Source organism: Leucopleurus acutus (genome assembly GCF_964270905.1).
Source record: "Leucopleurus acutus genome assembly, chromosome: 6".
Taxonomy (NCBI): Eukaryota; Metazoa; Chordata; class Mammalia; order Artiodactyla; family Delphinidae; genus Leucopleurus; species Leucopleurus acutus.
In genome coordinates this window covers 112,471,099-112,498,121 of record NC_139149.1, presented here as the reverse complement: position 1 = coordinate 112,498,121, position 27,023 = coordinate 112,471,099, and the positions used below count along the sequence as shown (strand labels likewise).

Sequence of the window (27,023 nt, the reverse complement as noted above, 5' to 3'; positions counted from 1 at the left end):
GGGAAGGAAGATCGTAAGATCAGCTTCCAGAAAGTTCTCCCCACCAGGAGGGGAAGATGAGGGCCTCTGGGTGGAGGTGACGCTTGGAGTTCAGTGACTTCTAAGAGGCTGCATCCAGCCCAGGCCCTCTGCCTTACACCCCACGCATGCCCCCACCCTCGAGAGCACCTCTGCAGGTTGATCTCCTCAGGGAGGGTCCCTGTGTGGACGAGTCTCCACATCTTCAGGATGGGCGACATGGCCTCCGGCCCCTGGCTGCTGCCGAGCTGCAGCAGGAGGGTGTAGATGAGGTCCGGGAAGAGGTCCAGGAGCTTGTCATCCTGGTCCATCTTCTCAGTAAGAAGGTGGATGGTGCACAGGGTCTGCAGATAGAAGGGTGGGAGGCATGAAGACTCCTACTGAGGCGCCAAGGAGGGAGCGCCCCGTGACTCACGATCAGAGGGTCCACTGCGGCCAGGTGCCAGATATCAGCCTTGGAGGTGGCGTCGGCCCTGGGCGTGAACCTCGACTGCAGCCGACCCATCAGCGCGTGTAGCATCATCCGGGCAAAGGGCAAGTTCTCAGCCACGGTCAGCCACACCTCCGTCAGGTGGCTAGCCAAAGACAGGGGACAAGGGCTGTGGGTTTGGGGCCATGTGCCCTGGCAGGTCAGAGCCCCTGTGGACTCCCAGGCGGCCCCCTGAGTAGGGGCTGGACTCTGAAGACTGGATCTCAAGGAGGTGGAATGAGCCGCCAAAGAGTGCATAACCAGAAGCCGGGTCCCGACTCCACGCTCAGAGACACGCCTCCACCCCCGGTACTCCCGGGAAAGCCGCAGCCCCTCTCTGGAGCCCCAGCTCTGCTGCTAGGTGACCCCGGGAGTCCCCACCGGGCCTGCTGTGTGATGACTTTGTGGACATGTCCGGTCATAGCCTCCCAGTGCCCAGGTGTGTCAGGCGGGCACCAGGCAGCTTGCTGGTGTGCCTCACTTACTCCTCCCAACACATGTGTGTGGAAGGCGCCTTCATCTCCATTTCCATAGAAGAGGAAATGAGGCCCGCAGAGGTCAGGTAACATGCCAGGCTACAGCTTGAAGCCGGCTTCCCGATCCCCAAGTCCAAGCCCACGGCCCTGCTGAGAAGGGAAGGGCTCCCGGCACAGTGATGCAACGAGCCTCTGTGCACAGGTACAGGCAGGTGGGGTCTGGTGGGCTCTGAAGGGCTAAAACCGTGAGTCCAGCAGGATCAACCTGCCTGTTTGAATCCACAAAACCAAATACACGAGTGCGGAGGTGAGTTTTGTTGAGGGGGGAAGGCGAGATGCAGCTGGGGCCCAGTGGCAGGAATTGCATGGAAGGGTGGGCACAACACGCTCATTCACAACAACTTCTCAGAAAGAAAACATAGGAGTGTAAGGAAACAAGAGAGTGGGAACTCAGTCCTGTAACTCAAGAAACAGCCATGCGAGCTTGAAGGAGGACCTGGGCTCCAGAAAGGAACGCAGCCCGGCCAGCACCTTGACTCGGGCTTGAGACCCTGAGCAAAGCCCCAGCTCAGCTGAGCCCAGGCTCCCGACCACACAAACCAGGAGATGATAAATGGCCGTTAACAGTTTCAAGCTCCCAAGCTGGCGGCAATTTGTTACACAGCGATAGCTAACCAATACATTGAAAGCCAGCCAGCCAGAGGCCCCACTCAGCACTGCTGAGAGGGGCTAACTCTCCTTAAATCAAGCCACCTGCTGCACTGCCATCCTACCCGGACCCGGGGCAGGGCTGACCTTATGAGAAGCAGCTCCACGGCAGAGCCAGGACTGCAGTTCACACAGGGCAGCCCGGGAGGTTCTGGATCTGACACCTGTGCTCGAAACTTTTTTCTCTGCTCACAGCATCTTCTGTGCCATCTGCCACGTCTCTCTCCACCAAGTCTCAAGGCTGCCCTTTGCTCCCTGGTCTCTGCTGCTCTGGGGACGCCTGCCCACCCCTTTCTGGGCCCTCCTCAGGGAATTCCAGTTCCATCCCAGCACACTCACTCCCTAGACTGGTGAGATCCTACCAGCTGCCTGTGCGGTGCTGTGACAGAGACACAGGGACTGGGCACTTTTCATCAAAATGACGCAAGAAGGAGGGTTTGCACTGCTTTACTGTGAGGCCAACTGAGGGGCCTGAGGCTCTGTCATTTCATCCCTTGGGCACCTGGACTAGTCACTTCCCTCTCAGGGCCCCATCTGGAAAAGAGGAAAGACAGAGTGGAGCTTCTCCAGTGGTCTGCTCGGGCCTTGGGGCCCATGTCCTGTGGTCTATCCGGCCCGGAGCTCTGTCCTCCTCAGGGAGGAAAGGGCTGCAGAAGGGAGAGCCCAGAGCCGGTGACCAGGACACGTAAGACACTATGGGATCCGAACTCCAGCTTGATAGGATGGAGCTGTAATGCTGAGGCTCCGGGTCCCAGAGGCTGCACCTCCCACGGAGAAGCAAGGAGAGGGATTGACCCACCCCAGGGTCGGATGGGCCCCGGTCTTCTGGGACACGCCGGTGGTGGCGAGTCGGGCACAGCCTGGGTGACCCCACGCCCAGGGCACCCACCTCTCCATGGGCAGGGGCTGCAGCAGGAGGGACGTGAGGACGGTCTCCTGGTGGTAGTGCGCCAGCAGAAGGATGCCCTCGATGAGGGGGTGTCGCACGTCCGGGTGATCCACTACCAGCAGGTAGACCAGGATGGCGCCCAGGATCTCCGCCACCTGGGAAGGGGTGGGGCATCACTGGGCAGCCTACCATATGCCACGCACCACAGTAGGGATCTTAACACATCACAGGCCATTTAAATACATATGGCGTGAGGTGGACCAAGGGCCGTGGAAGCCATGACCCCCAGAAGAGGATGGGGGCTGAGCAGCCAGGCTGAGCAAGGTCCCAGCCCCCAGAGGTGGCCCAGGCCCCCAGAGACTATGGCCCACACAACCTTCCCCTCGTCACCTTGGCGATTCTGGAAGACGCGCTGAAAATCTTCTCCACGTCCGAGCCCTGCAGCTCCGCCTTACATTTCACAAGCTCCAACTCCTTGGAAGCACGCCAGGAGGGGCAGGTCTGGCTTGCTGGTGGGAATACAATTTCAGACACGATCGGTCAGGACAAAGGGTCCCCATCGTGGGGGCCTCCTGCCCCAGCCCTCAGGGCGCCCTGGTTCCACAGGCCTGGACTACCCTCCAGCATGTGGGCAACCTAACCCATTGCCTCGCCCCTCTGTGCACAGCTCAGGTGGGTGCTCTGCCAACTTCCAGCTGCCACCGCAGAGGTCAACTCTCCCCGTCTGAAGGTCTCCCCACTGCATCCCCCTCTGAGCTCATCGCTGGCCAGTTCTGCCGCATCCTTGGTATCTGTGAGCTGACCCTGTCCCACTGGGGCCCCTCAGTGCCCAGCACATGCCCTCAGTGAGTCGAGGTGACCCAAGGAGGCTCTCCTTCCAGAAGCTTCCATGGCTTCCCAGTGAGCTGTGAACCCCCTCCGCCATCCCTGCTGGTCACACTTGTTTGTCTACGCAGAGAGACCACACTCCCCTCCAGGACAGCCCCATAGCCGACACCCCTGGTGTCGGTGCCCTCTCCGTACCATGAAGATCCAGGAGGCTGGAAAGGGCTTCCATGGAGGCCGGGCGGGTTCTGTGCGAGTCACAGGTGCATGGGGCGATGAGTCCGACCAGAGTGCCAAACTGCCCCAGCTGCAGAGGGATCTGAGGCACGGGAGACCTCAAGGCTCACACGCTCTGTCCGGCCGAGCACACCAAGGGCAGTGCGACCAGTGGCCAGAGAGGGTGAACCCTGCTCTGAAAGCACCCGTCTGGGAAGCCCGAGCTTCCATCCCTAGGTCCCACGGCTGGGCCCCGGGAGGCCGAGCAGCCAAGATCTGAGGCGTCTGCCCAGGACGCACCCTGTCAGGCCAGGGCCAGGTGCTATGTCTGGGCACCCGCCTCGCTCCTATAAATGAGCCCTGGCTTCAAATCTGGACTTCCCCGCTCACTAGCTGTGTGACGTGGGTAGGTTCTCAGCCTCGGGTCCTCTTGTTCCTTATCTTCAGAGATGATGACGGTGCCCCTTCTTTCAGGGAATGCCCTGAGAATTGCGACAGAGAATCCAGGTGGTGCACTCAGCACGGGACCTGGCCTCAAACGTCACTTAGCACTAGTCTTGGCCCCAGCTTTGCTTTACTGGGCCTGGGTCCCAACTCAATGGTGCTCCAGGACTGGAGTCCTGCCCACCTTGCTCTCACTCTTCACCAGCCCCGAGATGCGAGTCCTGTCCCCACACCCCAGCTCCAGGACACCATCGTCCTCCTGCCAACGCCATCCCTGATGACCAGACAGTCAAAGAGTATGAGGCCAGCAAATGTATGAAGAGAGGTCTCATGGAGCGGTGTCACGTGCTCGATCAGCAAAAAACCTCGTTGCTTTTCTAGATTTCATGATGTTAGTGGTATTTGTCAAGCTTTGTGAAATTTGTGATTTTGTAGTGATTTATTTTCTCATTCTAAGTAAATACTCACTTTCCTAAGCAGTATGGTATTCATAGTTGTGTACCCCTTTTCCTTACAGAGTCCTCACCCCGTGTGAACCTCAGGCCCCACAGAACCCGGAACCACACCAAACCCGGCCCACCCTCTTCCTCAGCACCCCCGAGCCCCAGGGCCAGCATCTCCCAGGGTCTCTTTCGCCATTGCCAAGTGAGGCAGCCTCTTCCCAAGGGACTCTCCGGGGGGCAGAACTTGATTTCCAAAGTGTTTCCTCTTCTGGGATACAGACAGGCATTTCCCTGTGGGTGTCAGGGCGGCAGGCTGGGGGGTCGGGGGCTCCTGGACTCACGCAGACACCGACGCTTTGGACGTAGATGTGCATGAGATGGAGGTGGAGGTTGACCACCTTCTCCCGCTCCCATTCTTTCTCCGACAAGGTAAACTTTCCCAGGAGCTATGGGGAGAGCCCGGAACACAGAAGGGGACGTTAAAATCCTGAGGCCAGCCCTTTCCTGGCCATCACTGCTCTCCTTGTCTTTCCCACTCAGAGTGTGACTTTCAAAGCTCTGGGAGGTTCCAGATACTTCTGATTTCTTAGCAGCGCACCCCCACCTCCCCGCCCCACTAGCGAGATGAGGCTGTGAGCAAAGAGAGAGCAGCCCCAGCATCCTCACCAAGAAGCTGCTGGGCTGATGTGTTTGGCTTTGTTCCAAATGTTTGTCTGGAGGTAAAAGGGCCAGGAGCACAGCCCACCCTGCACCCCAGGGCCTACAGGTTCATGCACCTAATAACACAGCTTAACAAAACACAAAGCAAAAACTGATAGAACCGAAAGGAGAAGTAAACAAATCCACCATGAAAGAGACTTCAGTACGTCTTTCTTGGTAACTGATGATCAAGAAGACAAAATCAGGGGCTTCCCTTGTGGTGCCAGTGCAGGGGACACCGGTTCGAGTCCTGGTCCGGGAAGATCCCACATGCCGCGGGTCAACTAAGCCCATGCGCCACAACTACTGAGCCTGCGCTCCAGAGCCCGCGAGCCACAACTACTGAGCCCGCGTGCCACAACTACTGAAGCCCGCACGCCTAAAGCCTGTGCTCCACAACAAGAGAAGCCACCGCAATGAGAAGCCCGCGCACCGCAACGAAGAGTAGCCCCTGCTCGCCGCAACGAGAGAAAGCCCGCGTGCAGCAATGAACACCCAACGCAGCCAAAAATAATAAATTAATTAATTAAATAAATTTATTTTTTTAAAAAAAGAAGACAAAATCAGAAAGGATATAGAAAACTTGGACAACACTGCCAGCCAACTTGGCCTAACCGATATTTAGGAACACACCACCCAGTGCAGCAGAATACTTTCCAAGTACACACAGAACATTCACCAATAGGCCGTACCCGGGCAACAAAATAAGTCTCAGTCGATTTAAAAGAATTTGAATTATACAAAGTACGTCCTCAGACTGCAATGGAGTTAAATCAGGAATTAAAACCAAAAAGATCTCTGGAAAACTCTCCAATATTTAGAAATTTCTAGATAATCCATGAGTCAAAGGAGAAGTGAAAGAGAAATTGACATGCATTTTGAACTAAAATAAAATTAGAACACAACATATCAATATTTGTGGGGTATAGCAGCAAAGAACAAAGTCGGTGGGCTTATACCCTCTGCTCTTGATTCCAAGACTTATTATATAATATTGTAGTAATCAAGACAGGATGACATTGGTATAAAGACAGACAAAAACATCAGTAGCGCAGAATAGGTGTCCAGAAATAGACCCATACATATAGGGTCAACTGATTTTTGACAAAGATGCAAAGGTAATGCAATGGAGAAAAGACAGTCTTTCCAACAAATGGTGCTGAAACAACTGGTTATCCATATGCAAAAAAAAAAATTAAAGTAAAATAAACTTTGATCCATATTTAAAAACAACTCAAAATATATCACAGACGTAATTGTAAAACCTGAAAATACCAAGTTCTAGGAGAAAATCTTGGGTTAGGCAAAGATTTCTTAGACATGACACCAAAAGCATGATCCATAAAAGAAAAAAATGATAAATTCGACTTCATCAAAATTAGAAACTTCTGCTCTTCAAAAGACACTGTGAAATTAATGAAAAGGCACGTCACAGACCAGGAGAAAATATCCGCAAATCATATAGATGATAAAGGGCTTGTTTCCAGAATACGTACAACCTCTGAAAAATCAATAATAAGAAAGCAAACAGTCTAATTTTTAAAAAAAAAACCCACCCAGCACACTTCAAACATACCGAGATTATGAAGACAAAGACTGAGAAATTGTTCCAGACTGACGGAGAAAGACTAAAGACACATGACGATGAAATGTGATTCATAATCCAGAGTGGGTCCTGGGTCTGGGAGGAAATAACTGTAAAGGACATAATTGGGACAGTTAGTGAAATATGAATATAGAACGTAGATTAGAATATAGCATGGTATCGTTAAATTTCATGATTTTGAACATTGTGTTGTTATATGAGAACATTCTTGTTGTTGATGTCTACAGCTAGCTCTCCATGATTCAAAATGGTGTGTGTGTGTGTGTGTGTGTGTGTGTGTGTGTGTGTGTGTAATGAGAAAAAAAAAAGAGAGAGAGAAAAAGAAAATGTCACAAAATATTAAGAATCATGGATCTGGGGACTTCCCCAGTGGTCCAGTGGCTAAGATTCCAAGGTCCCAGTGCAGGGGGCCCAGTCCGATTGCTGATCAGGGAACTAGATCCCACATGTCACAACTAAGAGTTCACATGCCGCAACTAAAACAAAAAACAAAAAAAAGAGCCCACATGCCGCAACTAAAGATCCCACATGCCGCAAGGAAGATCCCACACGCGGCAGTGAAGATCCCACATGCCACAACTAAGACCCAACGCAGACAAATAGATAGATAAATAAACAAATAAATATTAAAAATATTTAAGAATCATGGATCTGGGTGAAAGGTATACAGGAGTTCTTTGTAGTATTCTCAAAACTTTTCAGCCAATTTGAAGTTTTATCTAAATAAAATTACCAAATCAATTTTTAATGCATACCCCTGTTTCCCACTAAGAGTCTGGCCCTCAGACCAGTGTTCTGGGAGGGGTGGCCATCCCTGGCTCCTCGCCCTCTGCCAGGCAACTCACGTGCACCATCTCCTGCAGCCCCTTGGGGTCCAGCTGCCTCTGCACAAGGCCCTCCATCAGCTGCTCCAGGGCACACAGGGCGTTCACATACAGGGTCTGTGGCCAAGAGAGGGGAGAACTGGGCGGCAATGGGGGCTCACACAGCCACACACCAGGACTCTGTGCCGGTCCACACCAGGGAGTGTGAGATGGCCTGATAACCGCCCTTTGATTTCTGCTCAGATCGAGTTCTTTATACGTAGCTTCTCGTGTGACGTATAAGACAACCTCAAGAGGAGCCCATTTTGCAAAGGAGGAAACCGAATTCCCAGAGCCCAGTTCTCCTGACCCCTCATCCAGGGCCAGGACCTTGAGACACAGATGGCTCCCTGTCCACAAAAGATTGTCCTGCTTTTCCACAGCCTTATTGGGAAGCAGCCATGCAGTCAGGGACTACATTTCCCAGGACCCCTTGCATCTAGGTGGAGCTATGTGACTGAGTTCTGGCCAATGGAAGGCAGGCAACACAGCTCATAAATCCTCCAGGCCCTCTCTCTCAAGCTGGCTATCCCTACCCACAGGGACCTTTGGAGCCATGCACTAGACACGGTGAGGCCTCTGTCAGCCCAGGTCCCTGAAGAACTGCACGAAGCAGCCCCCTCTCCACTGCTGCTGCCAACTGGACTTCACGTGAGTGACAAATATACTTTCATCTCGTAAAACCATGAAGATTTCGGAGTTTATCTGTTACAGCAGCTAGCATCACCTTACACTTACTGACAGAGCCTGCTGCACTCTGCTGCCTCTGGCCACTCACAGGTTCAGGATGGTAGGCTCTCGGCACTGCTCATGTTAATGTAAACTTCTAAGTCCTGACCCAGCAGATGAGGTGGCCCAGAGGGACCCACCTTAATGGACTCATTGTTCTCTCCTGGGGGCTGGAGAGAAATGACAGCGTGTATACTAATCTCCACCAGCTCACTGTTTTCCTCTGTGGAGTAGAAAGGCTTCAGTTTTCTAGGGAAAGAAGTGACAAGAGGAGTGGTCGGTGGAGAGGTGAGACCCTGCCACCCTCTGCCCAGTCTGGGGTGTAGAGGCATGTCACAGAATGAGGGAGAGCCCAGCTCCTCTGGTTGGGGGTTCAGGCAACCATCTCTCCCCAAGGGCCCCGGCTCCACCCACCGGTGGCCAGGGACTGTCTGTGACTGAGCGGGAGACTCAGGGGTCCAAGGCCACCTCTCTCCTTGTTGCCTGCTGTGAGCCTCCCCCTCTCCTATTCAGAACCATTCCATTGGTCCTCACTGAACCACAACCATAGGCTCTGCCTGCCAGGCTGGTCCCAGCCCAGGAGTTTTCAACTGTAATTCCTGGACCACCAGCAGCAGCCCCTTGGAGCTTTTATTAGAAACGCAAATTCTACGGCTGCACCTCAGAGCTACTGAATCAAAAACTCAGGCGTGGAGCCCAGCCGCGTGTGTCTTCATAGACCTTCGGGGGTGGCAGCTAGCTGCTTGATGCACACGAGCTCATTCTCTCCTTCTGTCCCCTTCATAGATAGGTCTCAAGCCTACGTGCACGTTAGACTCCTAGGAGGGCTTTTTAAGGGGCCCAGGGGCCGTGCCTGGCTCCAGGAATCATTTAAAGGTCTGCAGTGGGGCAGGGTATCGGAATTGTCACAGGTTCCCCATTGGCTCTATTGTGCCTCCTATATTTCACCCTGCTGGGACCTCCAGCTCCTTCCCAAATCCAGTAATCTCTTTTAAGCCCAGGTCAAAAGTCAAAAGCCAACTCCCACGCTAAGCCCCTTGACAGCCCATCAGCTGAATCGCATCTTGTTAGTAGCCCCCTTTTTGGTCTTAGATTTTTTCCTTTGTGGTTCACCTACAAATACTCAGCTCTGACCTATAATTCCTTGTGTATGCATTTCTTATCTCCAAGTCCCTAAGCGGATGTATGTGAATTTTATTTAAAATCTGCCTAGGGCTTCCCTGGTGGTGCAGTGGTTAAGAATCCGCCTGCCAATGCAGGGGACAGGGGTGCGAGCTCTGGTCCGGGAAGATCCCACATGCCGCGGAGCAACTAAGCCCATGCACCACAACTACTGAGCCTGTGCTCTAGAGCCCACAAGCCACAACTACTGAGCCCACATGCCACAACTACTGAAGCCTGCACACCTAGAGCTCATGCTCTGCAACAAGAGAAGCCCCCGCTCACCGCAACTAGAGGAAGCCCGCGCACAGCAACGAAGACCCAACACAGCCAAAAATAAATAAATAAAATAAAATCTGCCTATGTACACCCTTTTAAAGCGACACATAGTTCTGCTATGGGCCGAATATGAATATGAATATGAATCTGCCCCAATAGAAGAATTCCTAGCAACGACCCAGCCACCTCAAGTACTCATTTTACAAACGCCTAACTTCTTCCCACTCCCCCTGCCCCACCAGTGGATGGACAATTCCAGGAAGACAACCATCAGGCATTCTGTTACTTTGTATTAACTGTATCAATACCAGACCGTATCAATAAACCGTATCAATAAACAGACTTCTTGACTGAGCCCACCCCGGCCGGAAGGATGCCATCTCCTGGCTGTGCTAGTCTGTGTCACTGTGTGATTTCTAGCTCAAAACATCCCCTGATGGACCAAAGGACAACCCACCCACCTGCCATTCACCTCCCAATCCAAGGAGAAGGGCCCGACTTGAAATACTGCTGAGAATTATAAAAAAAAAAAAAAAGAGCAGGTGGAAGCAGACCCCCATCTCCTAGGAAGACCCACTCTGCCCCAGGAGCTGCCACCCAAGACTCCAGCTACAAAGGCAAAAAGGGAAGGCAAAGGAGGTGCAACCTCCCCATAAAAGCACTGAGGGGTTGTCTCAGACTTTACCTCCACCCCAGAGAGGCACTTGGGGCCTGGTTAGGGGCCCAGCTCACCTCAAGTACGAGAGGGCATCCATGGCCATGGTCCGCACTGGAGAAACCAGTCTGCCAGTTGGTTCTGCCTTGATGATCACCTGCCAGACAGCAGGGCAGTGAGCCGTCAAGCCACCCAGAGTCCCGGGATGGGCAAGAGAGGGGCTTGGGCCAACAGTGACCACGATGGCAGCCGCACTCCCAGGGTTAGAGCCAGGAGGACCTGACATTGTATGACGGGCGCTAACACCCCATATCGCCTCCATTCTTTTTACCATCAGTTGGTCTTTGACATTTTAGGGGAGGCAGCAAAGTCTCGTGGAAGGAGTGGGGCGAAGATGGGCCGCTGCTTCTCACTCAGGTCTGGCATTTACTGGCCGCGTGCCCTTGGGCAGATCACGTCCCCCGCCTGAGCCCTGACGTGTAAAATGAGGACTTGGGGGCCTGGTTCACAGGGCTGGGCCAGGCTGGCGCGAAATTACACGTGCGTGTAGCGCTCAGCCCCGAGCAGGAATGTTTGTTTCCTTCTCAGCGCCTCCTGTTCTACCCGCATCTCTCTTCCGTTCCCGCTGCTTCCAATGCAGCTGGAGCGATTTCCAGGGACCAAGACACTGCAAGGGAGTGGGGAGGCCTGGGGACGAGGGACAGTGGTCGCCCCACAGTCTCATCGGCCCCTGCCACCGCCTCTTGCCTTTGGACAGTTGACACTTTCTAGATCTTAACAAAGTTCTGTGCAAAAATAGCTTTGTCCTGCTTACAGCAGAGCCCTGTCCCCTGGTCCCGCCTATGGAGAAACCTCAGGGCTGAGCCCGTGGGCCTCTGTCTCCCAGCTCTGAACCAGCCACCTCGGTGGCAAATCAGGGCCCAAGAGGGGAAGGGTCTTCAGCTCTGGCTTCCGGAATGTTTCCTGGCCGTGAAACCCTTTATCGGACATACGCATGTCATACCCAGAACTCCTTCTGTTGGATCAAAGCAGAACTGAGACGGGGGGAGCTTCAGAGACCCCTGCCTGCCACCTTGTGCCTCAGATGCTCTCAGGACCTCTGACCAGGGGGAAGCCGGTCAGCAGAGAACCCCCAAACCGCCCAGGATGGAGGAAGCCCCCCAACCCAGCTTACCATGATAATGCAGTAAGGGTCGCCTTTGGGGCAAATTGGAAGTCCTCCAGGTCCTTGATGGTCTTGACAGCGTCGGTGACCTGCACCACACTCTTCATGAAGGCCATTTTGAGGCGGATGTCCTGTGCCCAGACCATGACGAGGGACAGGCTGTGAGGGAGCCCCGAAGACCCCAAGCCCCAGCCTGCGCCCCCAGACCCTGCAGCCGCATAGGATGCTCCTTCCCCATGCCAAAGAAGAGGCAGTGCCAGGAGCGCTCTGAGAGATGGCTAGCCCCATTCTGCCTTTCAGCCACCTGGAGGAGACGTGGGCCAGGTGCTGGACAGGGCTCAGCCCTCCAGTGCCCCCCAGCAGGTGCTGCCTCCCCGAACCCCTCCACGCTGTGCCCGAGGACAGCAAGGCCGGTCAGGGGACACCTTCACTGACCAGGGGCTCTGAGCCCTGTGCGTCACCACAGAGGCAGAATAAGTTATGGACATCAAATTGTTTTTGCTTTTAAGGCAGGAATGAACCCTGAGGACATTACGTTAAGTGAAATTAGCCAGTCACAAAAGGATGAACACTGTGTGATTCCAGTTATACCAGATACCTGGGGTGTCAAATTTATAGAGACAGGAAGCAGAAGGGCGGGGGCAGGGGCTGGGGAGGCGGAATGGGGAGCTGGTGTTAGGGGGACAGAGTTTCAGTTTAGGAAGACGAAGAGTGCTGGAGATGAACGGTGGTGATAGTTGCACAACAGTTTGAACGTGCCTAACACCAGTGAACTGCATGCTTAAAAATGGTTATGATGGCAAATTTCACGTGATGTGTACTTTACCACAGTTTTCAAAACAATAATAATAAAGTCATTTCTCCTTTATTCTCTGTGTTTTCTCCTCCTTGCCTTTCCAAGAAAGTAGCCAGTCCCTTTGCATCTCTGAAGACAAGCCCATTCTTGTCCCTTATGAAAGGGCTTGGGTCAGGTGTCAGGGTGGAGGGCAGAGGTGAGGGAGGGAGTGCGAGGGGCTGGGAAGAGTGGGGGGCTTGTCTTCAGGGACCCACAAGCATCCCACCCAGCGCTCGCGGGAGGGCTGCTCCCCCCTCCCACTGCAGCAGAGAACAGCACACATTGGCGCAATGGGCTTCCCAAATGCTGGGTGTCTGGTAGGACTCCTGGCTGTCTCCTGGGTGGGGCTGGCAGTGCCCAGATAACGATGCAGAGCGCCTCTCCGCCAGCCTGGCTCAGAGAGAGCATCCCCTGGGCACTGTGGGTCCATGGCGCCCCGGGGTTATACCTGGCAGCTGCTGGAGTCGTGGTGAATGACCTTAGCAGTGATGGGGTTGTCCACGTGGGTTAGAAGCATCTGCGGGTGGCAGTACGAGGCCACGCAGCTGTACATCACCATGAGGGCACCCTTCACTGTCTCCCGCCTCCAGGGATGGTCCTTCTGTGAGGCTAATGAGAAGGGGAAGAACAAGTGTTGGCGGGGGGGGGGGGGGAGGGTCTGTTCCTTCATCTGTTTCCTGGGTGCCTGAAATGCTCACTCATTTATTCATTCATTCAACACATCTTTATTGAGCACCTACTATATGCTACGTCCTGGCTGTACAGTAATGAGCAAGTCAGACCAGGGCCATGACCTCCCGTTAGCAGGGGGTTTGTGTGCAACCCCTAAACAGAGGCTGTTGTGTCCTCCTTCACACCTTCACCTGACAAGCGTCTACTCTGGGCCAGGGGTTCCTGTATCGCTGGGGATCCAGTGGGAACAGAAAGCCTCAGCCGTGCTCTCCTGGGAGGAGGTGCTAGAGGCCGCCCAACCCACCGTGGAAGGAGGGGCAGGGTTGCCCATGCTCTCCAGGCCTTGAGTAGAAGAAATCCAGGCCTCAGGTCCCACTCTGTGGAGAAGCCGAAGAAAAGCCTGGACACTCCCGATTCTCTCCTTCCAAACTACCAGACCCCCAGGGCAAGGGTCCGAGGTCAAGGCCAAAACCTTGGAGGCATCGGTGACTCCGGGTGGTTGCCCACTGGGGGCTCAGCCAGCCCAGGGCACTGTGCCCTGTGGCTGGGAGGGGCAGCCTCCAGAGGCTGACCACTGGCTGCCTGGGTCCAACTCCCCACTTCACTTTGGTGAAGGAGACACAGAGGGCAATTTCTTACTGAGCTCTAGTAAGAGCCTTGGTTGGGGGCTGAGAACACTGTTCCAAGAGGCCTCCGGAGACCTGATTATGGAGCAAGGGTGCCTCACCCGCCAAGCGCCGATCTGCCAGGACTGCTCCGACTCCTGGATCCTCTCCTCAAAGTCGTGGAGCACGTTCAGCACCGTCTTCACCTGGCCCCGGACACACAGACCAAAGCACAGAACCACACCCTGCAGGGAGACCCGGCCAGGCAGGGTAGGGTGGTGGGCCAGGGGGCCAGGGAGGACCCCCCATACACACACACACACAGGTAAACACACATGCATGCACACATGTAGACACACCCGTGTACACGTGCACACACCACGTCCGCCAAGGGTCCAGACGGAAATGAGGTTGGGGTAGAAGGAGGCAGGTATTCAGGCACCAAAGAATCTAAAAAAGAGTGGATATATGTATACGTATAACAGATTCGTTTTGCTGTACACCTGAAATTAACACAACATTGCAAATCAACTACATCCCGATAAAAATTATAAAAAAGAAAAAAAGGGAGAATGCTACAATTTAAAGTTTTTATCTCCAAAATGGAAAACTTTTTTTCTGATTATAAAAATAGTATTTGTTGGGCTTCCCTGGTGGCACACTGGTTGAGAGTCCGCCTGCCGATGCAGGGGACATGGGTTCGTGCCCTGGTCCGGGAAGATCCCACATGCCACGGAGCGGCTGGGCCCGTGAGCCATGGCCGCTAAGCCTGCGCGTCCGGAGCCTGTGCTCCACAACGGGAGAGGCCACAGCAGTGAGAGGCCCACGTACCGCAAAAAAAAAAAAAAAAAAATAGTATTTGTTCATTGTAAAATCAAAATAAAAGATAACCACCCTTAACAGTTTAGGTGTATCCTTCTAAACTCATTTATGCATAAACACCTAGACTTCTTTCACATAACCGAGGTCACGCTATATATACTGTCTCATACTGTATTATTATACTTAATATATAAAGGGCAGCGTTTCCATGAAAAAGTGTGGATTGTATAATATTCCACATGTTGCTATACTATCATTAATTCCACAAATTCCTTATAGAAGAACATGTAGGTTGTTTTTAATGTTTGGCTTTTATGCCCAATGTTATAATGAACATCTTTATCCAGTTGCTTTTGGGCAATTATTTCCTTCAGACAAATGACAAAATGTTAGATTTTTGAGCCCAAGTTTTGGGCCCTATCCAATTGAGAACCCAGAAAGGTTTAATCAATCTACACCCCCATCAATGAAGTATAGAAGCCTTGTTTCTTGTATTCTAGACCAGGGATTAGCAAAGTACAGCCCTAAGGCTAAATCCAGCCCAAAGCCTGTTTTTGTGGATAAAGTTTTATTGGAACACCACCACTCTCTGCAGTCTATACAGACCATGCTTTTGCTCTACAATGCAGTTGCATAATTGTCACAGACCATGTGGCCTGCAAGGCTGAAAATGTTTTTGTTATCTGGGCTTTTACAGAAAAATGGCTAGGCCAACACTAGTCATTATCTCTATCATCTCTGCCCATCAGATGGGTAAAAAGGGTCTCACTGTTGCTTAAATTTGCATTTGTTTAAGAAAGGGGCTTACTGGCAGCAGAAGGTGGTTCACGTACAGTTGCCCAGTTTGCGCACTGTGCAAGAGCACCCAGCTGAAGGACTGAACTGAAGCCACCCATGCTCTTCTCGAGTCATGCAAGACCACATGCTGCCAGTAGGGGGCACCTTGTTCAAATTCACGCAAAGGTGCTCTCTGAGCTGGTGCTGTTGGGGACAGTATTTCCCTTTATCAAGGCCAGGTTTAGGATTTGGGCTTAGGGATTTAGAATCAGGGGTTCAGACTAAGGTTCGGCACTGGGTCAACAGAGCTTTAGGGCTACGTCTATATGGTGTAACTAGGCTTTATATTCAGCCTTTGACTTAGCTTTGGGGGATTCAGGTAAACAGCCTGAAATTCAGACTCAGGTGGAAGCTGGGATTCGGGATTTAAGGAAAGGGGTGAGAGTGTGGAGGGTGGGCTATGTTCAAGTATAGAAAACGTGAAGCAACCCAGAGCTGTGATTTCTTGGCCCACCCAGTAGTGGGAAATGAAGAGTGAAGAAATGAAGGGGGTGCAGATGTGGCTGAGACCCATCGCCCCTAACCCCTGTCCCACTTCCTGCCCTCGCTCACCATGTGCGCTCATCGCTGCCCTAATCAGGGTCAGGGTCCCCACGCAGATGGCCTCCTCGCTCACCTCCATCTGGCTGAGGAAGAACTTCATCAGCTCCTTGGGGTAGGAGTGGGCTGCAGGGGGAAGGACCGCTTTAGTCGTGCCCCCTGAGCCACAGCAGCGGGACGAGGCAGCCCCAGGCCCAGTGCTCAGAGGGGCCGGGACTCCCGTGGGCTCACAGCGGAGCTGGGGGAGCCTCACCAAGGGCTATGAAGCAGTACACGACCTCCGTCAGGCTCTGGCTGCTGTACTGCCGCTGGGCGGGGGCCTTGGAGCACACCTGGGGGGGTCACGCAGGGAGGGTGGGTGAGATCTCAGCCGGACAAGGGACGCAGCTGCAGGAGCACCACGGCCTCGCCCCCAGAGGGATGTAGGAGACACGTGAGTGGGACGGGGGCCCCACCACCATCTCACCCTTCGCCCTGGTGGGCCACGCCACCTGCCGCGGCCCCCTTCCCATGGACCCACCCTGAGAAGGCCACGCCCAGTACAGCCTGCCAGCCCCACCTGGACATGCAGTTCCGTGAAGATGGTGTGCAGCTGCATTTGGGGCACAGGGGTGTTAGTGGTCACTGACATTTCCAGGATCTGCCTCAAGATCTGCAAAAGGTGGGAAGTGGTGGCACGTGACCTTCTACTGACTCAGGGTCAAACTCCAGACCATTGCTACTCTGTGTTTTCCGTCAACCGGATGTATCAGCTTCCTCTGGGAGCTAGTTAGAAATGCCACCTCTCAGGCCCTGCCCAGACCTCTGAATCCAACTCTGTTTCAACCAGCCCCCGGTGATTCCCGTGCACGGTAAAGCTTGGGCAGGGCTGCACTAGGGCCACCAAGCGTGACATTCAAGGCCTTCTTCCCCTTTCTCTCCTAGTCACTGGGAGGTGAAGCCCATCTTTAGACCGAATGATCTACACATGGCTCCCCAAACCCATCCCATTCATTTCTGCTCCCAGCTCTTACAGTGAAGAGCCTCACCTCGTCTGTAGATGAGTGACACCTTGCACAATATACATCAGCCCAGGTCACGCCTCCACTCAGAACCATGCAAAGGCTCCATCTCACAGGAGTTCAAGGCTGGCAGGGGTCGAATGGTGTTCCCCCCAGAATTTGTGTCCACCCAGAACCTCAGAATGTGACCTCACTTGGAAATAGGGTACTTGTAATTAGTTAAGGATCTCGAGATGAGATCATCCTGAATTTAGGGTGGGCCTTAAATCCAATGACTGGTGTCCTTACGAGAAGTGGAGAGGACACAGAGAGACACAGAGAAGATGGCCATGTGAAGATGGAGGAGGAGGTTGCCGTGATGCAGTGCCTGGGGCCACCAGAAGCTGGAAGATGCAAGATTCTCCCCTAGAGCCTTCAGAAGGAGCACAGCCTGCCAACACCTTGATTTCGGACTTCTGGCCTCCAGAACAATGAGAGAATAAATTTCTGTTGTTTTAATCCACCCACCTCATGGTTCTTTGTTACAGCAGCCCTAAGAAACTGACACAAAGGCCATGACCTTACTGAGGCCTCCAAAACCCTTTGGGATCTCATCCTTTCCACCTGGAATGGCAGCATTCATTTCTTGGAAATCCTACAGGTGCCAGGCCCAATGGCTCTATCTCCCACCCAGATGATACTCCCCACCCGGTACACTTGGGACACCCGGGACACTCAAGCCTCCAGCCCAGGCTGCTGCCCATTCAGCCCCTCACCTGTGTGATGAAGAGTGCCTCCAGGTGGGCCTGGTACTCTGCCAGCAACAGGGCGATGTAGTCGTACACCTGCTCACGCACGTTGTCGCTGGGCAGGATGAGGCTCAGCATAGGCTTCAGGGACTTGGTGAGCCCCAGCTTCACCTACCACAGAAGCGGGGTCTCCAGACCCCTGGGCCCAGGACTCAGCAAGGCCCAGTGATGTCAGCCCCATCCACAAGATAGAAGGGACCTTGGAAGTAGAGTCCAGGCCTCCCCCGGGCCCCAGAGGTGGGCAGTGAACCCAGACTTTCCCCCAAGTCCTGGCTCTGTCACTTAGGTAACTGGGCAGACACTTGACCTCTCTATGCCTCACTTTCCTCAGCTGTAAAACAATCCCATGGCACAGAGTTGGCATGGAAATCGCTCCCGTAGGTAAACCATTCGGAAAGCGCCTGGCAGGCATGCGAAAGGGACCCTCATCCAGCACCTCCAGGGACCTTTATCAAGCCGCCTTCTGAGGCTCCAGGCCCACGTGGCTCCACCATTAATCAGCTCCCCATCTCCCTGGACCACGCGGTATCTCAGCCCCACCAGCACCGCAGGCTGGGGAGCCGTGACCCAGGGACCATGCGGGCCCCCCACCCCCGAGCAGGGCAGTCTCACCTCGGGGTTGTTGTCCCTAAGCCACACGGTCACAAAATAGTGATACACAGCAAACTGCTCCTCAGTCATCACGGGGTACACACTGTCCTCTAGGTGCCTCAGGTGAAACTGCATGGTCTCGCAGAAGGTCTCCATGGCTGTCCGTGGGGATGTGCAGTGATCCCAGAGGGGCAGGAAGAAGGACAAAGTCTCCCCAGGCCACCTTCTGCACTTCCATAACTAGCAGGTCACTGAGATGGCCAGACACTGCTAGAAAAATCTTCTTCTGCGTCCCTCCCTCTCTGCCCTTCCAACTCCCTCAGAGCCCCCTAATGTTTATCCTGCATGTCTGTGTGTGAAAGACTCCCCGGAGGGGGTAGAGCGTGCAGGTGTGACTCGGCACCAGCCCTTGATGCCCATGTGCCGAGGTCAAGGCCGGGGCCTGGAATAAACCTCTTTTTACTCACATCCTGGGGATTCCACTGCAGAGGGTGGCAAACACATTTTGCCCTAATTTTCTCAGGTATTGGGGATTTGGGTCCACAGAAACATTAAGTTATCAAAACCTGGGGCAATGTGATCAGATATAAATGGCATCAAAGACCTGCCCAAGTCAAGCCGAACCTGGAAACGTGTCCCCGGTCGCCCCCTCCTGTGAATCCCATCACCCTTCCATCTCTACCTGTTTACTCCACCTCCCCAGCCCCCAGCACCCCGACTGGGCCGGACCTGCGGGCCCAGGTGGGATAGGTACCACTGCAGGTCACCTGGCGCATCTTGGCTTCATTCGCGAGCCTCAGCATGGTGAATATGGTAGCCAGGGTGATGCCCACGTATGGCATGAACTCAAACACTGTGGGGCACGGGCAGAGGTCACGAGGAGTCAGGGCAGGAGAGTCAGCAGAGAGGACAGCCCCGCCAGCTGCACCTCCAGCCCCGGCGCAGAGCCAGGGGGCCGCTTTGTGCGGGCTGGGCCACAGGGGAGAGTGGGAGGCAGGGGAGGTAAGAAGAGATGGAAGCCGGTGAAGGGGGAAGGAAGTAGGAAAGAGAGGAGGAGGGGAGAGAGGTGGAGGAGGAGGAAGAGGAGAAGGAGGAGGAGGGAGAGGAGGGGGAGGAGGAGGGGGAGGAGGGAGAGGAGGAGGGGGAAGAAGGGGAGGAGGGGGAGGAGGGAGAGGAGGGGTAGGAGGAGGGGAGGAGGGGGAGGAGGAGGGAGGAGGGGGAGAAGGGAGAGGAGGGGAGGAGGAGGGGGAGGGGGAGGAGGAGGAGGAGGGGGAGGAGGGAGAGGAGGGGAGGAGGAGGGGGAGGGGGAGGAGGAGCAGGGGGAGGAGGAGCAGGGGGAGGAGGAGCAGGGGGAGGCAGGGAAGGGGGAGAGGAGGCAGAGTGTGGGCTCTTCCAGCCTCTGACCCCTCTGGGTGTCCCACAGACGTTCTGGGATGAAGAACCAGAGGCTGTGAGTGAGAAAGTGAAAAGGCAACAGGCATCAGGAGAAAGCAGAGAAAGAAGGGAAACTGCAGTGGGAGGGGGAGAGAGAAAGAGGAGCGGTGACAGACCACACTCGCCTCCAGCCCGCTCCCACTAGCTCCCCTTTCAGATCCCTCGCCTGCTGGACCCCATTTCTGCCCCTCTCCTGGCTCTGGCATCAGCCCACACACAGGCCCCGCCCGCCCTGCCCCCAGAGCCCCTCCAGCCACGATCTCATTTCTTTCCCCGCCTGCCTTCCCTGCCTCTGCCCCCATCCCTTGCCTGCCCCCCTCTCGACCAGCCTCCGTCCCCAGGAAGCCACCGCCTCCAGCCTCATCTTCCCAGGCGCCCCAGGAGGATGGGCCACGACTGGCCCCTGGGCCCTTCCTGAGTCCTTCTCCTTCTCGCAGGCTCCACGACACCACACTGCCCTCAGTTTGCTCCTAGATCTTCCGGTTCAGTCCCCCCTGAGCCTCCTCGGGTCCGGGGTTCCTCAGGGCTAGGTGCTGGCCCTCTTCTCTCCTCCCTGTACTTTCACCCCCTTGGTGACAACAACTCTGGACACCACGTACACTCGAGGCCCCTTGCCCTCTGCACTCTGCTTCCCGCTTAATGACCTTGATGACCTCTCCACCTGGACATCTCTCAAGGGATGCACTCAATCCACGCAAAAGAAATTCATCTGAGCCCTAAATTCTCTCTCCCCCAGTGCTTCCGGTCTCAGGAAATGAACACACTATACATGCAGCTGTTCAAACCTGAAACCTGAGTGTCATTCTTGGGTCCACCTGTTCCTTTGTCTCTCACACGCACTCCATCGGCAAGTCCGCTGACCAGAACCCCATCGACTACTCACGTCTGTCCTCCACTTGCCGAATGAGTCCCAGCCTGAGCGACAGACACCTCACAGTTACACACCTCCCACCCCCTCTCCGTCCACACCACAGCAAGAATGGGCTTCCTGGGGGGCTTCCCAGGTGGCGCAGTGGTTGAGAGTCTGCCTGCCGATGCAGGGGACGCGGGTTCATGCCCTGATCCGGGAAGATCCCACATGCCGCGGAGCGGCTGGGCCGGTGAGCCATGGCCGCTGAGCCTGCGCGTCCGGAGCCTGTGCTCCACAACGGGAGAGGCCATAGCAATGACAGTCCCGTGTACCAGAAAAAAAAAAAAAAAGAAGAAGAAGAATGGGCTTCCTGGAAGTTTCATCAGGCAACTCTGCAGCTTAAAATCCCTCAATAGCTTCCTAGTGCCTTTAAATAGAGTCCAGACTCTTCGCCACGCCCACTAGGCCCTGCCTAACTCTCCAAGCTCATTTTACACCCATCACCCCCCTCTCTCTAGCTCCGGGCATAGTGACCCCTCCGTTCTTCAGAGAAACCAAGCTTTCTCCTGCCACAGGGCCTTTGCACGTTCAGTGCAGGATGGCTCCCTCATCTCCTTCTTCACACAGATAATCATCATCTGAGTCTTCCGGTCACAGTTGAAGCATTGCCTCCTTAAGGAGGGCCTCACAGAGATGAGGTCCTCTTGCCCTCATCCTGATCTCAAAAAGCCCCCTGGCTGTCCTCTTCATAACTGCCATCTCATATTACGATTACCTGTTTTCTTGTTTACTGGTTCACGGTGTCTTACTCACCTGTGGCCCAGCACCCACCCCAAGGCCTGCGCGGATCAAGCACTCAGCACATGTCCGTGCAATGGAAAGGGAGGGAGGGAAGCAGAAAGTGAGAGAACGGGGCCAGACAGGGAGGGAGGAGAGAGAGATTTCGAAGAGAAGGGATGACAGGAATAAAGACACAGAAATGGGAGGCGGAAGCACAGAGAGAGAATCTTGGCGGCTGAGAGGGACAGAGAGACACGCAGAGATGAAAAGGAGGAATGGCAGAGAAAGGTAATAAGAAATGCAAGGGGGTGGGGCAGAGACAAGGGCAGAGGCCTGGCAGGAACACGGGATGGTCTGAAAGCGGTCAGATACTAGGGCTGAGGCCCCACGGGGCCTACCATTGCCATTGGCCAGCTTCGCCAGGGTGACGATGACAAATTCTTCGGCGAGGTTGAGGGGTCTGAGGCAGTGCTGTAGCACATAAACAACCAGGCCGAAGTGGTTTCGGGCCAGGGCCACCAAGGTGTCGCTGGCCACCTCTGCCCTCACGTAGCCCTCCACCTCCAGGGGACGGGAGAGGGATGTGTGGCGTCACCACCTGCTCCAGCCCTGCTGGGCTCCCTTGGGCTTGCTCAGCGTACTCCTGCCCCAAGAGGTAACCGGACAAGGGCCTCGGGCATCCCAGGCCGCACCTACCAAGGCCCCGCCCCTGGGTCGGTGGGAGGCAGGGCTCTACTACCTGCAGCATCTCCCTCATCTCCTTGGAGGCGATGGTGACCAGCCTCTGGACGCAGCACTCCTCCAGCTCCCCCTGCTGCTGGAGAACCTCCTGCAGGATGCTGTAGATGTTGACTTTGCCCTGAGTGGAAATCTGGGGAACGAGTATGGCGGGTGGGAAGGTCCTGGACGGGGCAGTAGAGGCTGTGATGGACCCGGCCCCGCCAGAGCACACGAAGTCACACGTCCTCCCTCCTGTGGGTCCTCCTCCCAAACAGTGCAAGATTATGATTTATAATAAATTTATATTTGGTCTTCATCCAGGTTCTGGCACGGAGCCCCTAAAATCTTTGGAATTTCCTAAGTGATGAGAGTGACAAAGGTGTCTTTTGTTATATGGAGATGGTTTTTGGTCCACACCTAAGGATGGGGACTGGTTGGCAGGAGAACCAATCATCTGATTAGAGGATTGGAACTTTCATTCCCACCCACTTGACCTCCGGGGAGAAGAGAGAGGCTTTGGAAGTGGAATCGATCGCCAATGGCCAGTGATTTCATCAACCATGCCTAGATAATGAAGCCTCCATAAAAACCCAAAAGCACAAGGTTCGGAGAGATTCTAGACTGGTGAACAAACAGAGATTTGGCAGGAGTGGCGTGCCCAGAGAGGCCCTGGAAACTTCGCGCCCTTTCCCAAACCCTCACCCTATAAGTCTCTTCCATCTGGTTGGTCCTGAGTTATATCCTGTTAAAATAAACTAGTATCTAGTAGGTAAAATGTTTCTCTGAGTTCTGTGAGCCACTCTCATAAATTAATTGAACCCAAGGAGGAGGTCATGGGAACCTCCAAACCATAGCCAGTTGGCCAACCTTACGATTGGCATCTGAAGCAGGGGCGGGGCTGGGGTCGTCTTATGGGACTGAGCCCTTAACCTCTGGGATCTGACACTATCTCCAGGTAGACAGTGTCAGAATTGAGTTAAATTGTAGCACACCTAGCTGGTGTCAGAGAATTATCTGGTGGCGGGGGGAACACCCACACATTGGATTTGGATGCAGAATTATCATTGCCTCATCTGGTCGATGACCCCACCATCCTGAAACTGCCTAAGACTCTGACCCCGATTCCGCCATCTCTCACGCCACCAGCTCCCTTCCTCCCATCAGGCTCATGCAACTGGCCCTGTCAGTGTGGCCTGCAAATCTGTCCTCTCTCCACTGTTTTCAGCCCAGCATACTCAGCTAGGCAGGTGTCAAACGGTCAGCACACAGGGTCCTCCACAGACTTGGCACTGACCCTCTTGCAAGTCCAAGAGGACATCATCTATTTTGCTTCTTAGATAGCTCTTGTCACAAGGGCGGACTCCTCTCCACGGGGACTGTTACCTGCAAAACGCTCTGGGAAGATGGCCCCCTCCCCTGGCTGCTAAGGAGGTCACTTACCAACAGTCAAGACCTTAGCAAATTTGGGGACCTCAAGAGAAGAGGAAGTCGATGAAATTTATATGCTCTATGAATGACATCCAGTACAGAGAGTCTTGGCCTTTCTTTCCCAGTCTCGATATAGCAAGTAATAGAGGCTTGTAAACTCCAGTGAGAGATTCCTCATGAAAACTCCTGGACCGAAGAGAACCGTGTGGCCTTCGCTGCCTAGTCCGATGGCCCTTGTTTTCTCAACCTCTTCATTTTTCTTCTTTTTTATTGTCCCCTAAGGAGCCTTCTTAAGCGTTTTTTCCTAATTGCCCCCCACCATGAAAATGTAATACCACAAAGATATAATACAGCTGAGTATACATATCTGTGCTTTGTACATCAAAAACTAAAATACCCTTCGCACACGCCAACCCCCGCCCCCACTGCCGCAAGAACCAATTTTACCTGCTTTGGAGCAGTATCACCCCGTTGAGAATTCACGCTCTAGATTTTCAAGGCAAACTCAAGGAAGCCTAGATGCGTAGCTAACACTGTTGCTGCAGATATGTAAACAGCCAGGCAAATTATAATACGCCCAGCCTAATTTCTGCGATCGAAATTAATCTTTGGAGAATATTTACGGGCACAAGAGAAAAATTGTCAAAGACTTGGAAAGTGGCATAAAACAGGCATGGGTGGCTTCCCAGAGGCGGGCTTGGTGCTGTCTGGCTGCCCCTGCAGGATCATCCGGGCTGTGGGAGTGTGTGCCTTTGATCGCCTGTGATAGTCTAGGCTATGCTACGTCTCCATGGAGATAGAAGGTAAGTTTTAGGAAACTGACGCTGAAAATGATTCCTGTTCGTGACAACGCAAAGGAATTTTGTCTGGTAAAGAATGTAAATCTCTATACGTAAAATTGTCATTTTAACAGATTTTAACATCTTACTGGTTCCTTCACTAATTAAAGAATAACTAAAATCTTGAACACAGGTCAAGTTACAAAATATGCCTACTTGTTTATCATCTGTTTATTGCCACTGATCATTTATCATGGCCTGGGTATTAACCACGGTTTTTAAAATTTTCTGATGCTTTGACTTCGTGGGGCCTTGTGGGCCCTGGAGAGACTGCCCAGGGTTAGTCAATGCCTAGAGATGGCAAACAGCTCACCCACTCACGAGCAAGCTTGTCAAATACAAGCAAGCCATCCAGGCTCCACGTACCGGCCACCTCTCCTATCAGGCTCTCACGCTCTGGACCACTATACACCTGCTCTAATCACCCCAGGGCCAGGCACCAGACGACTCAGGGCGGCCCCTACACCCCAGACCTCACTGAAATTATCCACACTAGCCAATCCGACATCTGCTCATCCTGCCTCGCCGGATCTTCCCCTACAGAAGCCACAATAAACGCTCCTGCGTACATTTCCCCCTTGCTCCCTCTGCCTCCTGCCTGACTCTGGTTCTTCCTTGTGGGCCTGCATGGCATGGCGTGCCCCTGCCTCTCGGGATCTGTGAGTAACAGACCATCTTTTCAAGGGCAATCATCTCCTGAGCTGTTGGTCTCACTATACCTGAATAATAATAAAACATATGTTTAAAAAGACTTCTGCAAATTCTTTGCCTATGCTCCTGGACCCCGACCTCCCTCAAGGCTGCCACGTATCTTCTTTCTATAAAATAAAACTTGCTATTAAGAATTCCTATAAGGACCTGCTCTGCTACCCACTCTCAAATGCTCAAGAACAGTCTAAAATTCAACAGCTCTCCAAGTGTGGTCCTCAGACCAGCAACAGTGTCACCTGGGACCTTGCTAGAAATGCTGATTCTTGGGCTTCACCCCGTACCTACTGAATCAGAAACTCTCACGATGGGCCCCAGAAATCTGAAGTTTTAACAAGTCCTCAGGGCATACCGATGCTCTGGTCCAAACTCTACCCTGTCATACAAAGCCCACCATGATCTCGGTTACATTTTCCATCACTCCCATCAGCATCCTCTACCCCAGCCTCTGCCCCAGTAAACAGCCTGCCCACTGGCCTGCATCTGGTGTGTCTCTGTTCCCCCACATCTACCTGCTTCACCCCTGCTCAACATCTTTGCAACTCAGCTCACCTGCTCTAGAACGGTGACCCCCAAACCCACTGCGTCAGAATACTGAGGAGCTTTGAAAACCTGTGAGTGGCCCAGGCCCCACTTGGGCCTCAAGGGCTGAGACCCTCATAGTCTGGTCATTGTCTGTACCCCAGAACCTAGCCTACATCCACAACAATCAGTAAATGTGTGCTGAGCAGTGGACGGACATGCAAACAGGTGGCCAGGCTCAGAGGAACGGCTGAGGGAGAGGAGGTCCTACCTCTGGTACCTGCAGGCAGCGGATGAGAGCATCCATCATCACAGAGGGCTCAGTGGCAGCCCTCTCCCTGATGATCACTGAGGCCAGCATCTTCCGCATGTCAGGACCTGCCCCAGCAGCGTCTGTTTTGGTTGACTCGCTGTCCATGATGTTGAGGAGGTTTGTGACTTGTTAGAAGGTACCTGAGACAAAGGTGGCACAGGTGTGATGCCGAGATGACCATTACAGGGCTTGTTCCTTGTGATCTGGTCTCCCTGATACCTGCACAGCTCTAGCTCTGCCTGGGGCATGATTGGGCAGGGACCTTCCTATCCACTGTACAGATGGAGAACCTGAGATCTTGACCAAGACTTGCCCTCCAGGAGTTAGTGGCCGAAATGAGGCAGGAGTGCAGGGAGGGGGTGACTTTCTTACCACTGTCGTCTGGTTCCAGAGGTTCCAGGTCCTCTGCCTCCTCTGACACGTCCTCATTTGACTCTGTTGATGCTTCTGCCAGTCTCTTCCTCAAGCTCTTTTGAGATAATAAGATTTGTAAAATGCTTGGTGTGTCATCCCACCATAAGACGACCCCCCATGAGTCACACCCTGCATAACCCCCTTCCCTAGAGTGTGGGAGGAACCCATGACTTGGTTAGACCCATATTCTAGCCAATAGAATATGGCAAAAGCAATGGGAACCTCCCATGATGCGATCACCGCCATGATTACATTATGTCATATAAGACTACATCTTAGCAGACTGGAGAGAGATTCTCATGCTGGCCTTGAAAAGTAAACAGTGGTGATATAAACTGCCTATGGAGGGGGCCATGTCACAAGGAACTGAGGGCCTCAGTCCTACAACTACAAGGAACTGGATTCTGCCAACAGCCACATGAGCTTGGAAGAGGACCAAGCTCCAGAAAGGACGCAGCCCAGACAACATCTTGAGTGCAGCCTGTGAAACCCTAAATAAATGACCCCGCTAAGCTAAGCCTAGACTCCTGACCACGCAAACTGTGGCATAATAAACAGGTGCTATTTTAAGCAACTACCTTTAGGTAATTTGTTACACAGTGATCGATAGCTACACTTGGTTAGGAAGGGCCTTTCCTCCCTCTTTTCTGGACACTGAAAACTAATGATTAATGAGAAA

The 27,023-nt window shown here is 53.6% G+C and overlaps 1 protein-coding gene across 1 annotated transcript in view; it reads right to left on the bottom strand.

Annotated features, from left to right (window-relative positions):
- MROH2A (maestro heat like repeat family member 2A) overlaps nucleotides 1–26,590 on the bottom strand; it is a gene marked incomplete at both ends in the record, with an annotated part of 32,966 nt that extends 6,376 nt beyond the window's left edge. The window contains 26 exon segments of the mRNA XM_082841610.1: nucleotides 169–362; nucleotides 434–593; nucleotides 2,561–2,715; nucleotides 2,951–3,069; nucleotides 3,584–3,704; nucleotides 4,830–4,934; nucleotides 7,639–7,734; nucleotides 8,526–8,634; nucleotides 10,558–10,637; nucleotides 11,655–11,665; nucleotides 11,668–11,776; nucleotides 12,929–13,081; nucleotides 13,880–14,002; nucleotides 15,388–15,560; nucleotides 15,969–16,082; nucleotides 16,210–16,288; nucleotides 16,516–16,608; nucleotides 17,713–17,856; nucleotides 18,358–18,494; nucleotides 19,091–19,189; nucleotides 21,799–21,961; nucleotides 22,140–22,271; nucleotides 25,889–26,059; nucleotides 26,063–26,070; nucleotides 26,303–26,399; nucleotides 26,585–26,590. Of these exon segments, the coding sequence (XP_082697736.1) occupies nucleotides 169–362; nucleotides 434–593; nucleotides 2,561–2,715; nucleotides 2,951–3,069; nucleotides 3,584–3,704; nucleotides 4,830–4,934; nucleotides 7,639–7,734; nucleotides 8,526–8,634; nucleotides 10,558–10,637; nucleotides 11,655–11,665; nucleotides 11,668–11,776; nucleotides 12,929–13,081; nucleotides 13,880–14,002; nucleotides 15,388–15,560; nucleotides 15,969–16,082; nucleotides 16,210–16,288; nucleotides 16,516–16,608; nucleotides 17,713–17,856; nucleotides 18,358–18,494; nucleotides 19,091–19,189; nucleotides 21,799–21,961; nucleotides 22,140–22,271; nucleotides 25,889–26,059; nucleotides 26,063–26,070; nucleotides 26,303–26,399; nucleotides 26,585–26,590 (2,951 nt within the window).
- Between the last annotated feature and the right edge of the window lie 433 nt (nucleotides 26,591–27,023).